The sequence below is a fragment of the Podarcis gaigeae genome (assembly GCF_964106915.1).
Source record: "Podarcis gaigeae genome assembly, chromosome: Z".
Classification (NCBI taxonomy): domain Eukaryota; kingdom Metazoa; phylum Chordata; class Lepidosauria; order Squamata; family Lacertidae; genus Podarcis; species Podarcis gaigeae.
Window position 1 is genome coordinate 15,029,504 of NC_139691.1, and position 15,871 is coordinate 15,045,374.

General features: G+C 46.2%; 1 protein-coding gene and 1 long non-coding RNA gene across 17 annotated transcripts in view; one reads left to right on the forward strand and one right to left on the reverse strand.

The window, feature by feature from the left end:
• Positions 1–9,711, reverse strand: part of LOC310836362 — a 59,456-nt gene extending 49,745 nt beyond the window's left edge. Inside the window, exon 1 of the long non-coding RNA XR_014560038.1 lies at positions 9,110–9,711. This is a non-coding gene — a long non-coding RNA (uncharacterized lncRNA). The remainder of the gene's footprint in view (positions 1–9,109) is intronic.
• The window catches only part of TSC1 (TSC complex subunit 1), a 32,861-nt gene extending 17,927 nt beyond the window's left edge, over positions 1–14,934 (forward strand). For 6 of the 16 annotated variants that reach the window (XM_083721341.1, XM_083721349.1, XM_083721350.1 and 3 more), the window contains exons 9-22: positions 296–381; positions 1,363–1,483; positions 2,064–2,164; positions 3,592–3,664; positions 4,282–4,386; positions 5,295–5,892; positions 7,352–7,395; positions 8,769–8,935; positions 9,723–9,905; positions 10,026–10,136; positions 10,523–10,645; positions 11,483–11,670; positions 12,027–12,185; positions 12,720–14,934. In XM_083721341.1, coding sequence (XP_083577467.1) covers positions 296–381; positions 1,363–1,483; positions 2,064–2,164; positions 3,592–3,664; positions 4,282–4,386; positions 5,295–5,892; positions 7,352–7,395; positions 8,769–8,935; positions 9,723–9,905; positions 10,026–10,136; positions 10,523–10,645; positions 11,483–11,670; positions 12,027–12,185; positions 12,720–13,212 — 2,552 coding nt within the window. In that variant the 3' untranslated portion in view covers positions 13,213–14,934. The remainder of the gene's footprint in view (positions 1–295; positions 382–1,362; positions 1,484–2,063; positions 2,165–3,591; positions 3,665–4,281; positions 4,387–5,294; positions 5,893–7,351; positions 7,396–8,768; positions 8,936–9,722; positions 9,906–10,025; positions 10,137–10,522; positions 10,646–11,482; positions 11,671–12,026; positions 12,186–12,719) is intronic. The other 10 variants (XM_083721343.1, XM_083721354.1, XM_083721356.1 and 7 more) reach the window with 3 other exon arrangements.
• Positions 14,935–15,871: the final 937 nt, after the last annotated feature.

The window sequence follows — 15,871 nt, forward strand, 5'->3', positions numbered from 1 at the left end:
GTATAAATAGATGATGATGATGATGATGATGATGCAGCATCTTCCTATGTTCCTAATGCCTCATTTTTATAGCATTCCAAGTTTTTTTTTTTTTTTTTGTGTGTGTGTGTGTGTGTGTGTGTGTTTAGACACACACACACACATATAGACACACACACACACAAACACACTCTACAAATTTTGGGAGGGGGAATCCTGCTGGATAGGAAATAATTTTTATACAGCTTTATTAACTTTGGGATAAATAATTCCCTTTTACCCTTTATTTCTCCATCTTTTTAAATAAAAAATACAGGAACACCAACTTCTCGACTGTCGCGAATGTCAGGGCAGCTACCTCAGATCTCGAAGTTTCAGTCCTCATTTCTGGCAACTGAGCAGGTAACCCTGCTTGTGTTGTGACTGTTACATTTTTCTTTTACTGGTTACAGTTATGAATTGTTCTCCAGAAAGATCTCAGGAAAATGTATAATAAAAGATAACAGAACAAAATACATCAAATGAAAGAATGCATAAGCCATAAATACTGATCACTTGCAGTGGTAGAGCATTAAGCCAATTAAAATCTCAAATCTGTAAAGCCCTGGGAAAACAAGAGCATCCTCAAACTGTGTCTCAGTGTAAAAAGTGAGGAGGACAAACACTGCTCTAGAAGGGAGCTATGAGGAAGGGCCCCAGCTCAGTGTTGGAACACCGGCTTTGCCTTGCAGATGGTCCCAGGTTCAATCCCCAGCATCTCCAGATAGGGCTGAGAAAGACGTGTCTGATTCCCCTGAGAGAGTCACTGTCAGTCAGTCTTCATAGTACTGAGCTAGATTGACTGCATGGTCTGACTTCAGTGTATGGCAGCTTCCTCTATTGGGAGTTCCAAAGCTTGGGTGCCACCACAGAGAAGGCTGTGTTATGCAACCTTGAATCACAAATCCTAGCAGCGTCAATCAGCAGGCACACACACCAGTCAAAGTTAATGATTGAGTTGGCTGGCCTTGTGGAAGGTGCTTCTGCAGAGACTTGAGTCTATAGCCATGCAGGGCTTTATTTAATTTGATACCAAGACTGACTGACTAACAAAAAAATTGATACCAATGCCTTAAATTGGGCCCAAAACCACACAGGCAGCCAGTGCCGGGTTAAAATGCTCTTGCCTTGCTGCCCTAGTTGATGACATGCTCCCGTCAGCCCCCCAGCCTTGTCAATGGGAGTTGGGAGCCCAAAGCATCTGGAGGGTACACCAGGTTGGTGAAGACTGGAACAGAGATGGAAGTTTAAAGTGGTGATGGCACTGAAAGTGGATGCAGGAGGTCTGATTTTCCCTCCTTTCTATTGGGTACACTGGGAAAAACCCTGCCACTCTTTTTCCAGGTGACCTTCTGGAGCCCTGCCGTTGCTTGTGGCATGACCACTCCCCCCCACTCCCCTGGAATTGTTTTGGAGACACCTTATACCACAGCCCAGACTCTCAACAGGACCTTTAACATACCAGGTAGGGCCAGCCATATTGGGGTTTTCTTTTCAGCACCCTGGCAGGTTTGTCAGCAACAAAAACTAGTTAAGTGCCAAACCATTGGCCTGTGACATTATTGCACAAGCCCCTGAAGCCTCTAAACGCTAAACTCTCATACGTGGGGGCCCAAAGCGGCCCTTTTGGCCTCTCTGTTTGGCCCTTGGGCCTTTTCCTAGGTGTGCCCCCGCAGCCTTGCTCTGTGCCCTCTTTGAATACTTTTGGTTGGCCAGAATATACCCTTGGTTGCCTGACTGGAGGATGGATAGAGGTGAGTGTGTTTGGTGGGAAGAGAGATATATGTGGGTGTATAGAAACCTCTTAAATTTTGTATGGCTGGTACATAACCTGTGGTACAAAGGTAAAGAGTTAACTTTGCTCTACCTACTTTTGGCCTCTGGTCCTGCCCACCCCTGGGACACGACACCTGGAATGTTTGCCCATGAGGGAGCATAGTCCTTGGGAAGCTGAAAAGTGCTCTCCCCAACCCTTGCTTTAAAAAAAGGGTCATGCATTAACATTTGTAAAGGAATATTTTTTTCCCTGTATTTCTTTTAAACAGTCGAGAAAGGTGCCCGCCCAGAAACTGCCATCTCCCCACCTCCCTCATGCAGTTCAGAAGAAGTTGCTCATGTTTCAGTTTCCACTGCACCTCCCAAAAAGGTACCGTCAAAATTGATAACGCTTGGCAAAATGGGGATTCCACTTTTGAACTTGGCCTATGAGCAGATTTAAAAAGTAATTGATTATGGCTGTCTTTTATGAGACTTTCAAGGTGATTCTGATTCCCAGTTCATCAGAAGCAACCATAACATGATTTTTCCCACCCTACATTATGATGCTGAAATGAATAAAGCTTTAAAGACTAACCATGGAGTGTACTTTTGGATGAAAGGACTTTGTGTACAGTGTTGGTTCTGGAAAAAACTAATTCCAGTACTCAAGAGGCATCCTCTTGTTTAATTTTAAACCGTATGTTCCTTGCACCTGGTTTTGTTTCATAGAACTTAGAAATCTAGTTGTTAAAAGGGGGGGGGGGACACTACTAGCTCTGACCAGTCTGAAGTCTGCATAGCCCTGTCCAAAGAACTCTACTTTAGGTAGGAGGCTACTTGCTATTTCTTGCAAGACTTACAGGCATTCCCCGCCTCCCCACATACATGTTCTACTAACGTGTGCCCTTGCATATGCATGGCACCAGGAAATTAATAAATAGAATCATACCAGGAAGTGGGAGAGAGCTGGAGAGTCCCTCCCTGGAGCCAGAAAAGGAGATACAGTGAGGGTGGAGGAAGAGACTGGAGGCCCAGTGGGGCTTTGTTTAGGCTGATCAGCCTCCCCACCTAACAGCTGACACACGGGGTAGCACAGCAGCAGCCACTACTGCTTTCCCACACATCCTCCAGCCTCCAGCCAGCCTCAGAGCTTCAGCTCTAGATATTTTGGTCTGGATTGGAGAAAGAGCAGAAAAGAGATCTGGAGAGCAGGGGAAAGTAGTTATTTCGAGGCTTTTTAGAGTGTGAACCCCACTTTACACAATTTTGCTTGTGCGCACCAGGGCCCAGAATGTAAAGACATAAGTGGGTGGACGCCTATATTAACAGCCCATCTTTTCTTCAAGAAGCTCGTGGTAATGTACATGGTCCTTCCCCACAACAGCACTGTGAGGTGGTGATACTGAGAGGCGGTGATGGGCCTGTGATCACCCAGTGGGTTTCATGGCTGAGTAGGGATTCGAACACTGGTCTCACGGGTCTTAGTTGGGCACTCTACACCATACTTGCTGCTGAGTCTCCTTCTTTCCCATCAGTCTTGGCTTGTGGGGGGCAGTCATTTTGTCAGTTCATTCCTATGCAGAGGCTGAATTACCTGCCCTTGGAGGAGGCACACCCGGAGCAGTGACTTGGGTATATGAGGGAAGCTCCTCCAGAAAACATGTATTATATTTTCCCTTGCACACACTCTTGGTGGTCCTGGTTTTAATTGGGGTGTGTGTGTTGGGGGTGTTCCTTTTCTGTTTGGTTTTGGGGAACATGTGAAGCATTGTGATGGAGATGTGTCTGTGGCATGGAATTCTTGCTCTCTTCTAGGAGGGCAGAACCAATCCCGCAAGGTCTTCGTTGTCCCGACAGCCAAACATCACCCAAAGTTCTCAAGCTGTTGGTAAGCTTCACCTGAATTCCTACCTCCTAAATCAGAGGTCACCAACCTAAGGCCCGGGGGCCAGATGCGGCCCAATCGCCTTCTCAATCCGGCCCCCGGACGGTCCGGGAATCAGTGTGATTTTACATGAGTAGAATGTTTCCTTTTATTTAAAATACATCTCTGGGTTATTTGTGGGGCCTGCCTGGTGTTTTTACATGAGTAGAATGTGTGCTTTTATTTAAAATGCATCTCTGGATTATTTGTGGGGCAGAGGAATTCGTTCATCTCCCCCCCCCCCCCAAATATATAGTCCGGCCCACCATATGGTCTGAGGGAAAGTGGGCTGGCCCATGGCTGAAAAAGGTTGCTGACCCCTGTCCTAAATCTTTATCCTCTATCATCTCTTACAAATTGGGAGTGTCATTTGCACATCATGTCTCTGCTAGTTCATTAGATGGCAGTCTTAAGTGTGGAAGTTCTTCCAGAGTGTGTGTGGGTACAGCCAAATTTTGTGATAGTTTGGAGAAGAGGCCTTTTGGTGTGGTTTGAACTTGCATTGCAACAATGTTTGCCATAGCAAACAAGTTAAAATATTTTGTTTTCTCTCTCTCTCCCTCTCCCCCCTCCCATAAAAGATTCTCACAGCAGTAAAAGTTTGGTAACTTTAAGTGACCTTCCTGGCATCTTGGGTGACCTGGAGGCCTCTTCTCAAGACAGCGGTGAGAAGGACCGAGAGGAAGGTAATGGGGTAGGGGGCGTTGGGAAGTTCAAGAACATCATGGCCAAGAGGGTAGACTCTGTGCTCATGAGTCTGCTTGTTGGGATCTCACCTTGTGTGGCTCCAGAGGGAATTGTATGCCTCTGTCCAGCTTTGGGTAGGAGCCGAATGAAAACAGTCTTTTTATAGACTAGCAGTTTAGGCATGGGCAGGGCAGTATGTGTGTGCACGTGTCATGGTTTCCCTGGGGAATGCAGAACTTAATGTTAGGCACCAGCTTCAGCTGCTTGAAGAAATCTCTCTTTTGAAAACAAGTAGTAGAGCATCTGCTTTGCATGCAGAAGGTCCCTGCTTCAATCCACCAACGTCTCCAGGTAGGGCTGCTCAGTTTGGACAATACTGAACTAGATGAGCCAGTGGGCAGACTTGGTTTAAAGCAGCTTCCGCTGTCAAGTTTCTATCCGTCATGGCTGCAAAGAGACTGTTGAAAGTATGTAGGGCAATGCCTGCTGAAATCTCAGAAAGCTATTGGGCTGCCTGAACAGGACTGCCAAGGGGCTAGAGCTTCACTGCCACATGCCTAGCAAACCCAAAATAAATTCTGCAAAATACCAAATGTGGCATTTTGTCCTGAAAAAACTTTTTTTAAAAAAAAGAAATACTGGAATAACGTACATAGTTACAGAATCCCAAGTGTTTTCTTTATTTGGAGTATGTATTGTCTTGGCATAGAATCTGCCCTGGCAGGTCTCAGACCCTAATAACAAAGTGATTCCTCAAGGAGTGATAACACCAGAAGGTTAAATCATTTTCAGTGCTCCACCTTTTGCAACAGCAGCTAAGGCGGGTGGATTTTCTGCCACTGATGAGCCAATACTGTATAGGGCAGCATGTCTGATCCATCCACACTTTGCTTTTCTCTGTCCTTAGATGCCATATCAAGAGAGATCTCAGAGATCACCACAGCAGATGCGGAACCTGTGGTGCCTCGGGGAGGTTTTGACTCCCCTTTCTACCGCCTGAATGAGGGTCTCCCCAGCTCAAAGAAATCCCAGCTGGCTGCCTCAAGTTCACAGGGGCATAACCTGGACTCCAAGCCCCTGGCGTTGTCACCCCTTGCAGCATCGACACCAGGTGTGGCCCAATCTGGGCTCAAAAGGTCACTGGATATGCCTAAGCAAACCTTCACGCCTATTGACCTACCCGGCCGATACTCCGAGAATCATCCTTCTGGTCACCAGCAAAGCCAGGTGTCTCTGGAGTCAAACATTGTTGCCCCTAGCCCTTGCAAGATTCCTGCACGCAAGTGGATGGGATTTGGGGATGAGCAGCCCCCTGATTATGAGCACCTCTTCGAAGTGGCTTTGCCAAAGACCGCCTACCATTTTGTAAGCAAGAAGACAGAAGAGCTTCTCAGGAATGTCAACGCAGGTCACGACAATGTGAACTCTTCCTCCCCATCCCCCTTGGAAATGCTGGATCGGCTCATACAGCATGGAGCAGATGCCCACAGCAAACGGCTTGACCAGTAAGTGACGGCAGAGCTTGTATTCTTAAGGCTGGAGCTAGTGTGGTGACAAGAACAGGACTGAATCACTGTTTCAAGTTACTCCTCTGTTCCCTGTAATTCTGAGGCCTTGGGGCCAAATGCAACTCTCCAGGGCACTCTGGTTCTCTCCCCGCCCCCGAATGCTCCCTGGGCCACTGCCCTCCTTGAGTGTTTTTGCATGACCAGAATGTAGATGGTTCCTCTTGATTGTCTGAACAGAGGGTAGAGAGTGTAGTATGTAGAAACTAGCCTGCTGTAGAAAAGTTGTGTGTGTGTGTTATGTATACAGTAGGCTAGTTTCTACATACAACAATCTCTTTCCTCTAGTTACCTTTTTTCAGGAAAAAAGAAATGCTAAGCGACTTACAAAAGAACAAACAAACAAAACCCTGAAATATGCAAGTAACATATAAAAAAAATCCAAATGAACCTCACTAAAATATGAGCAAAAAGCTAAGATCCAAAGGCCTATTTGAATAAGAATGTTTTTACCTTGTCACCTAAAATAAAATAGTGCTATGGTGCTAGGCATACTTCCCGGGGTGTGACTGTTCCATAAATGGGGAGCCACCACTGAGGTTCATTTGTTGCCCTACCCAGTTTTGCCTCTGGCCCCACCATTGGCATGTGGCTCTTGGAAAAATGGGATGGGGCTGTTGAAAGCTTGGAAATAGCTGTGTGACCTTCCTCTCGTCCTCTGGTCTCCTTCAGCACAGCTCCCCCCCCCCTTTGCCAAACAATTCAAAATCTTAATCACATTATGTAGAGCTTGGCAAAACAGTGCATATAACCTGCATGCTCCACTTTAAGAACTTGCTCAGATTTTTTTGCCTTTTTTTCAAAAAAAATTGTGGCTTGCTAATTGCTACATTTCCCACGAAAGGTAAAGGGACCGCTGACATTCAAGTCCAATTTTGAACGACTCTGGGGTTGCGGCGCTCATCTCGCTTTACAGGCCAAGGGAGCCGCCGTTGGTCCGCTCCGCAGACAGTTTTTCCGGGTCATGTGGCCAGCATGACTAAGCTGCTTCTGGCACAATGGAATACCGACACCAGAACAGTGCACGGAAACGCTGTTTACCTTCCCGCCAAGAGCAGTACCTATTAATAATCTACTTGCACTCTTTGGTGTGCTTTTGAACTGCTAGGTTGGCAGGAGCTGGAACAGAGAAACGGGAGCTCAGCCGTCGCAGGGATTCGAACCACCAACCTTCTAATCGGCAAGCCCCTGGGCTCAGTGGTTTAGACCACAGCGCCACCTGCGTCCCAAATTTACCACTACATTGGTGTAATTGGTCACTCACGTAGTCCTGTACCTTAGGACAGTGAGAGCAGTAGGGTGATGCTTGAAACCACCTGGGGTTTGTTATTGCTTCAAAAAAAAACAACAACATTTTTACTGCAATCCAGAAAACCCACCATTCTTATTTGTTCCTCAGATTACCTTTGTTAAGCAAATCAGCTGACTGGACTCACTTTGGAGGTAAGAGGTTGTTGTTTTTTTGAGGCATGTATTTTAATCCATGTGTTGGAGCAAAACTTTGCTCAGCTTTTGTATCAAGCTGCTGTGCATCTTTCCTCACTGCACTGGCATCTTGCATTTGATGGTGCTTGATAGCTTCCAAGAGTGTAAATGGTGTATCCTCTATTCTCTGGCATCTGGTAATCCATTGCAGTTTCTTCATAGACTTTGTGAACCTCAGTGCAGTGGCATTTAACCTAGATGTTAACCAGAACATGGGAAAACTGGCCAGATCATACTTTTCCAAAACAGGGCTGCAGAGCACACACCAACCTGGTTGAAGGTGCTTTATGCTATGGGCAATGCTTGGACATCCATCTCTAAGACTGGATTGGACAGTCGTCTCCCCTATGAAGAAACGTTGCAGCATTTGGGACATTTTAGCTTAGAGAAAAGGCGAGTAAGAGGCAACATGATAGAAGTTATACATAGCATGGAGAAAGAGGATAGAGAGTAGTTTTTCTATAACTTGTGGACATCCATTGAAGCTGAATGTCAGCAGATGCAAAACAAATAGTTTTCCTTCACACAACACAGTTAAACCATGGAACTCACTTCCACAAGAGGCAGTGATGGTCACCAACGTAAAGGGCTTTAAAAGAGAATTAGACCAATTCATCAAGGATAAGACTATTGATGGCAGTTAGCTTTTATGGCTATGCTCTGCCCCCACAGTTAGAAGCATCAATGTTTCTGAATAAGAAGAAGAGTTTGGACTTGATACCCTGCCTTTCATTCCCCTTAAGGAGTCTCAAAGCGGCTAACATTCTCCTTTCCCTTCCTCCCCCACAACAAACACTCTGTGAGGTAAGTGAGGCTGAGAGACTTCAAAGAAGTGTGACTGGCCCAAGGTCACCCAGGACCTGCATGTGAAGGAGCAGGGAAGCGAACCTGGTTCACCAGATTATGATTCCACTGCTCTTAACCACTACACCACACTGGCTCCTGGAAACTACAGGAGGAGAGAGTGCTGTTGCGCTCAAATTCTGCTTGCAGGTTTCATACAGGTGTCTAGCTGGCTACTGTGAGTACAGAATACTGGCCCAGATGGGCCGTTGGCCTGATCCAACAGGCTTTTCTTATGTTCTTATTCCTGAGCTGCAGACCTAATCCTTTAGGAGGAGGAACTTTAGTTTAAGGGTGCTGGGAATTGTAGCTCTACCCAGGGGTAAACTGCAGTTCCCAGGATTCTTCAGGGGAAGCCCATGTGCCTCACGTATATTGTGTGTATGCAGCCTTGGTTGTGTGTCCTGTTTGCAAGGTGTCTTAGGCCTGCTGGTTGAATGGTGCCAGCATCTTTGCGTTCCATCGTCTTCTTTCTGCCTTCCCCTCAGGTGCTCCTGCACCAGATGATTTCAGTGTTCTCAGAATCCAGCTCCTCTTGCTGCACAACGAACTGTTGTATGAGCGCTTCAAGAGGCAGCAGCACGCGCTGCGAAACCGGCGGCTCCTGCGCAAAGTGATAAAGGTGACGGCTCTGGAGGAACACAATGCTGCCATGGTGAGTCAAGGTTTCTACAGGGAGCCCCTTCACTGCAGGCAGTTTTCCACCTGCTGTGTTACTACTGGGGAAGGGGGACGGAAGGCAACTTTGGGTCTGGGAGTGAAGTGCAGGATTCCAAGACTTTCTTATGTGGCCCCCATAATTCTCACACATTGCCCCATACAGTGGTACCTCGGGTTACATACGCTTCAGGTTACATACGTTTCAGGTTACATACGCTTCAGGTTACAGACTCCGCTAACCCAGAAATACTACCTTGGGTTAAGAACTTTGCTTCAGGATGAAAACAGAAATTGCACGGCGGCAGTGGGAGGCCCCATTAGCTAAAGTGGTGCTTCAGGTTAAGAACAGTTTCAGGTTAAGTACAGACCTCTGGAACGAATTAAGTACTTAACCTGAGGTACCACTGTATTTCCAGGCCGTGCCTTTCACCAACTCTGCTTTGTGGCTTCCTTGAGTGTTTCTGCATGGCTGGAGACTGTGCTTAAAACGTTTAACCCAGATATTTAGAAAATTGGTATGAGTTATAATCTGTTTCGAGTTTTGAGTTATTTTAACTTTTGAAAAGTCTTAAATTATTAATTCTTTTCTTTGATTTTGTTGTTTCATCTTTTTTTCTTGCAAACTGCTTTCAGGCTTTTAAACAATGTATAGATTCTATGAAATAAAATAAAGACCTACTGACATGCAGCAGGCATGGTATAAACACAGTTACACATTGCGTTTGACAAAACTTGCCCTTATTTGAAGTGGGCCCTTTTGACTGGTCTCTGCTTCCTGGCAGAAAGACCAACTGAGGCTCCAGGAGAAGGACATCCAAGTCCTGAAGCTCAGCCTGAAGATGGAGCAGGCCAAGTTCTGCAAGTTCCAGGAGGAACACGACATGCTCATGGCTCGGCTCCACAGCCAGATCCGCCAGTTGCAGCAGGAACGGGAAGAGTATTACAATCACAGCCAGGAACTGAAGGTACAAGAAGTGACTCTCTGAGTTGGGGGTTGGGGCCGGCAAGGGCAGGGGGAGGTGTCTCCCAAGGATATGGTGCCACTAACCAGCTTCACTAATATTGTTTGGGTTTCTTTTTACAAGATCAGACTGGAAGACTGCCACAAAATCATCGCAGGCCTGCGGCTGGAGTTGAACACGGCCAGCAGCAAGATGTGTCACACGGAATTGTTGCTGAGCCAGGTTTCTCAGAAGGTAAGAGCTAAATTTTCCTGTGGGGTTCCCGCTTCCCCTATTTTGTGTGCATAGGTGTGTGTCCTTGGTTTCAATAAGACTTCTTCCAGCTGCATCCCAGTATTGTGGACCCTGCTCTGTGTTTGTTTGTTTGTTTGTGTGTGTGGTTGGGGCTGGTGGGAGTTGGAGTCCAGTAACGAGTGGGAGGGGGGGTCTATTGGTTTGTTTTTGTTTTAGTATGCATTTTGTGTTGTGAGGAGCCCTGTGATCTTTGAATGAAGGGTGTTATATAAATTTAATACAAAATAAACATGAAGGGCAGCAGGTTCCCCATCTTCTGGTATAAGCAGTACTTTTAAAAAAAGATAATAATTGTGTAGTCTCTAACTAAAACTTTCTCTTTTAAGCTTTCTAACTGTGAGTCGGCCCAACAGCAGATGGAGATGTTGAACAGGCAACTCCTAGTCTTTGGGGAGATGAAAGAGTTGTGTTTGAAACAGCTTCAGCACAAGCAGGCTGGCACAACTAAGGTATGCCTCAGGAGAGATGTGTGCCAGCAGTGTTGCTTGTGGCTCACATTGGGCAAACACAACAGGCTGGCCCTGCAGATGCCGCTGGACTCCAGCATTCATGAATCTCAGCCAGTGTGGCCTTCTGGTCAGGGGTGCTGGGGAGTTAATCAGTGCCATAGCTACCAATGGGGGGGGGGCACTAGCCAGGTTTTTTACCCCAGGTGAAGCCTCCAGAGGGGTGCCATTGACATTTTAAGCTTGTGTGTGTGTGCACAAATGCACGTGTGGGGTGTTGGTGCCAAACTGGGTCTTTGAAATAAAGCCTAGTTTTGCAAATGAGCATGCATCAGATCAATGGATTGGGTGCTTCAGATGTTGTTGGACCCCTCTTAGCCCCACCGTTCAGGGATTATGGCAGCTACAGACAGGCCTGCAGCTGGGAGGACCATAGGTTAGCCACTGCTGCACTACTTTGAACCCTGCATACTTTGAAAAAAGCATGTACTTAAAGAAGTACAGTAGTAATATTTATTTCCAATAAGAAAATGATGGCAGACATTTCAATTTTCATCAAATTATCTGTGGCTGGGGAGATTTAAAAAATACTTGCCAATATTTCAGCACCTGAGAATCTCACACCTCTAGGAAGAATGATAGGGTTGAATTGAACCCCAGGCATCCTTTGCCAGCGCCTACGATGAGTTAGTGGTTTCGCTAAACCCAGATCCAAGGTCAAAAGCAGCAATTCCTTAATTAGTTCTGTCATAATTCTGCCTGGCCTCTCTTGTTCCCTCTCAGTCTTCTCTTCTCCCGTCTACAATCATTTAGCTTTATTTAACCCCCTGCATCTTCCAGGAAGTGGAATGCCTGCAGATGGCCTTTCAGAAAGAACTGGAGAAAGCACATTACTGCATTCAGCAGCAGAGCCAGGAGCTGGAGGCTTCTCAGAAGCGAATAGGCGAACTGGAATATCAGCTAGCAAAGAGGGACCACCTCTTGTTGGAGCAGAAGAAATACTTGGAAGATGTTAAAATCCAAGCCAGGTAAACCCTCCCCCTCCGCCCTTTTACCAGCTCATTTTACCAAGCAAGGGAGTACAGAGGCCTCCCCCAAATCCCAATTTCACTCCTGTCAACCTCCAGGAATGTTAGGTCTTTGAGGCAAGCAAAGGTCTCCTAACAACTCACAGCATCCTGCACAAACTCCAGCTCCCAGGATTCTGTGGGGAAAGCTGTGGCTCTTTAAAGTAGTATTATAGTACTGTAAATGTATGGGGTGAATGTGATCATAGCCTGGAAGGAATTACGTCTTTTTCCCCCTTGAAAGAGAAATGTTTTTGTACACAGAGGGGAAATGTAATGACATAAAATCCAGACACAGGTTTCTTTCTTTTTTTCAGTTTCCAACTCCAAGCAGCTGAGGGCTGGTACAAAATGCAGAAAAATATTACGCAGTTGTTTGAGGTGGAGATATTGAGTCTGCATGGCCAAGTGCAGAATGAACGGCTGTTGAACAACCGTGAAGAAAACAAGGTGGAACAAGCTGAATCCAATGAAAGGTAAAGTGCATCTGTGAGGCTTGCTGGCTGCTCATAATAAACAATTTATGTCTGAGGCTTTCAGAGCTTAGGGGTTGCAGCCAACATTTGTCATATTCAGAGTAGACCCATTGAAATTAATGGGTTTGACACATGGGTCTATTCTTCATTGCATTTATAACCCCACCCCACCCCTTTCCTGCAAGGAGCTCAATGTGGCTTATATAATTCTCCCCTCACAACAACTCTGTGAGGTTAGGCTGAGAGACTGCCCTAAGGTCTCCCAGTGAGCTTCATGGCTGAGGGGAGTGGTATTAAAATCTTGCTTTCCCAGCTCCTAGTCTGACACTCTAACCACTATGCCACACTGGCTAAGTTTCACTAACTGAGAACAGGATGGTCTGATCCAGCAGACTGTTCATATGTAGGGGGAGTGAAATCTTTGGGTAGGTGGTGCAGTTTCCAGCCCATGTGCTGCTGCTTCTGAAGGCAAACCTTTGGTCACTTGGACTGACTTGTCTCTCTCCTCTCTCCTCTCCTCCGCCTCCCCTGCAGCAGGCTGCCTGGAGCAAACGAAAGCAGTGCTGACCCTACTGTGGGACACAGTGAGGAACCGCTGGAATGTAGCAGTGAGACTGAACCTCCCAGCACCCGGGGCAGCAGCAGCGAGATGTCCACCCCTGAGAAGCCCAGCCAGCGCACTGGGCAGCTCAACAACCGCAGGGAGTCGTCTGCATTGCTGGAGCCCTCCTCTGGCAGCGTCCCTCCCACAGTGGGCTCCTTCCCAAGCTCTGAGAGTTTCCTAGGGATGAAGGCCCAAGAGCTGTTCCACAACAAGAGCAAGGGTCACTGCAATGAGGATGGGGTGGCCGTTGGCAACGTTTGTGAACCTTTGAAGACCTGCAAAGATCCCAGCCTAGAGGTCACGGAGGCAGCCCAGGCACCCTCCCCTAGCCCCGAGGAACTGCCTCCCTCCCCCAGAACCCAGGACGCCAATGTTGGACAGCTTCATATCATGGATTACAATGAATCTCATGGCCATAGCTAGAAATGAGGAAAGGAAAATCAAAATCAGTATTAACATTTTCATATTTTTGGCATAGAACAGGGAGGTGTGGCTGCCCAATTTAACTAAAAGCTTTTGGGTTTTGTCAGTCCAGCACCCTACCAGCTTACACAGGCGGCAATTCTTTTGTTGGACTTGTTTGGCACAAGTGGGTTTATGGGATGGCAGAGTTTCTGGGTCTAGAAGTGTAGGTGATCAGTCAAGGCCTTCCCTGAAACACTTCTGTCCCTCTTGAAGCCACTATGTAGTACACACTTTGACGCAGCAGCAGCAGCTGCTAGGATTTCTCCAAACTTTTTGTCAACCCATCCACTTTTTTTTGCCCTACCCCCCCTGCTGAGAGGTTGGTTTAAATGAACTTGTGTGCAATATGGAGCAGAGACTCCCCAAAGGAATACTCGGGATGTGCTCATCTGGAGAACTAAGCATCTGTTGTCTCCCCTCCTGCAAGCAACTCAGGGTTACTCTTATTGAGAAACCCCTGGATTTGTTTTTCTCAAAGTGTTATAATATGATGGCAACTCAGTCTTTTCCCCGCCTTCAGCCTTCCCCCTCCCCATTCCCCCCCCTCAATTTTTTGCATTTTGTGCATAGACTGGACTTCACTCTAACCGTGAAATGAGATAGAGTCCGCTCCAGCATTGAAAACCATACCCTCTTTCTCTCATCTCCCCTCCCCACAAATTTGCTTTTGTTGCTGGATGAGATGGTACTGAGCCGACCTCCAGTTGTGTGGGTGTTTATTTTTCCACCCTGAGTGGAAAAGAAAGCTGAGACTTTTCTTTTGGAAACCTATCCTGTGGAGATTTCTGGTTAGTACAGTGGATGCAGAACTTCCTCAGCAAAGCAAATGCCTCACCTTAGCTGAGACAATTTTTTCTTTGTGTTTGCTGCTGTGTCTGTCTTGAGAGAAAAGGGTGAGCTGATTTTTTTCTCTTCCACCCCTTCCTAAGGAGTGGTAGTCCTGTTTCTCATTGTCTGCCCAGATGCCACCCTGGTCCCCCCCCCCCAGTTGGCCTATTTACATTTCTATGGGTGGGGAATGCTTCTGAATTCCCCCCTTGATTTAAAAGCAGTGGGATTGGCTATATTGTGTCCTCCCCCCTTGCAAACTGTCCCCTTGTGGTTCATTTGCAAAATGGGCTTTATTTTCAACAGCAAAAGTACCCCATCAGTTGAGAGAGCCTTCTCTCTTTTAAAGAGACAGCATTTTTCTCTAAAAGGGCACATGATCACCTGCCAGAATCTCCCAGTATGTTCTCTCCCCACTGCACCATGGACCACAGAAATTATGGAGCATTCAGTAAATCTCTTGAATCATGAATGCAGCACATGAAAAGGCAAGGGGATGCAGGAAGATCCCGGTGGTAAAGCTGGAAATTATTTTGTTCCCTTAACAAACAAACAAAAAACCTGGCTGCTTTTAGTTAACCGTTTGTCAGAGAGCGATTTCTCTATTTAGATTTAACATTGATTCCTGCCTTGCTCTTTGTATAAGTAAATATTTTACATTTATAAAATGTAAAATGCCGTAAATATGAAATTGTAAGTAAGAAATGGTGCAATTCAAGATAAAGGAGTAAATTAAAGGGGGGGAAAACCCAAATGGATGAAAATTTGCTGTCCTTGCTAGGATGTTGTAGTATGTCACAGCAGTTCCTTGTGTTAACTGTGAACAAAAATAAAAAGAATTCTTTTGTACTATATTAGACTGAATGGTTTTTGCAGGTAAAATCATAAAAGGATCCTGTTGGAGGACCTATACTGGCTGGCTAATGTTAAAAGGAGTGTGAAGAAACAAAACTGGATTGGTGATTATAAGAATAGCCAACTCCTTTTGTTCGAGAGTGGGCACTTTACTAAACAGCTGGATTGGTTTTCTAACCATAGCAAGGCAGGGTTAAGGAAAGTGTAACCCTCCCAGATGACAACTCACATCATTCTGGAGATTCCCACAATGCAATGCAGTGGCGCCCACCCTGTTGAATGCCCTCCCATCAGATGTCAAGGAGATTTGCTTTTTAAGGCTTAATGTTTAACTATGTTTTTATATATGCTGGAAGCTACTCAGAGTAGCTGGGGCAACCCAGTCAGATGGGCAGGGTACAAATAATAAACCATCACCCTTGACCAGACTAGCTGGAACCGGTGGCTCTTCAGATGTTGATGGGACTCCCCAATTCCCTGTCTCCTAAAGAAAGGATTTTCGCATTCCACAGGGCATGTGATTTTGAGCATGGAGGTGTAACAATGCTACCTCACAGTGTGTGACTTTTGGTGGGATTCATTAGACCAAGATCTGATTACTCTAGTTAATAGTTAATGGCAGCTTAATGGAACCTCTCTTCTTCCCAGTATTCCTTGCTTCTGAGTTTCCCAGAGGCATTTGCCAACTTTTGGAGAATACTGGACTAGACTTACTCTGTTTAGTGTGTGTAGTATGCCAGGGGTATAAAATCTTAAATGTGACCCTCCAGGCCTCTGTATATGGCCCTTTGAATGTTTTCCAGGTTATACATTATTTCTGGCCCTGCTTTGCACCTTGGGGTGTGTGTGTGTGTGTGTGTGTGTGTGTGTGTGTGTTGTTGTCAAGCATTGTCAAGAGTTTTCAAAGACAGGTTAAAAACTCTTGACAATGCTG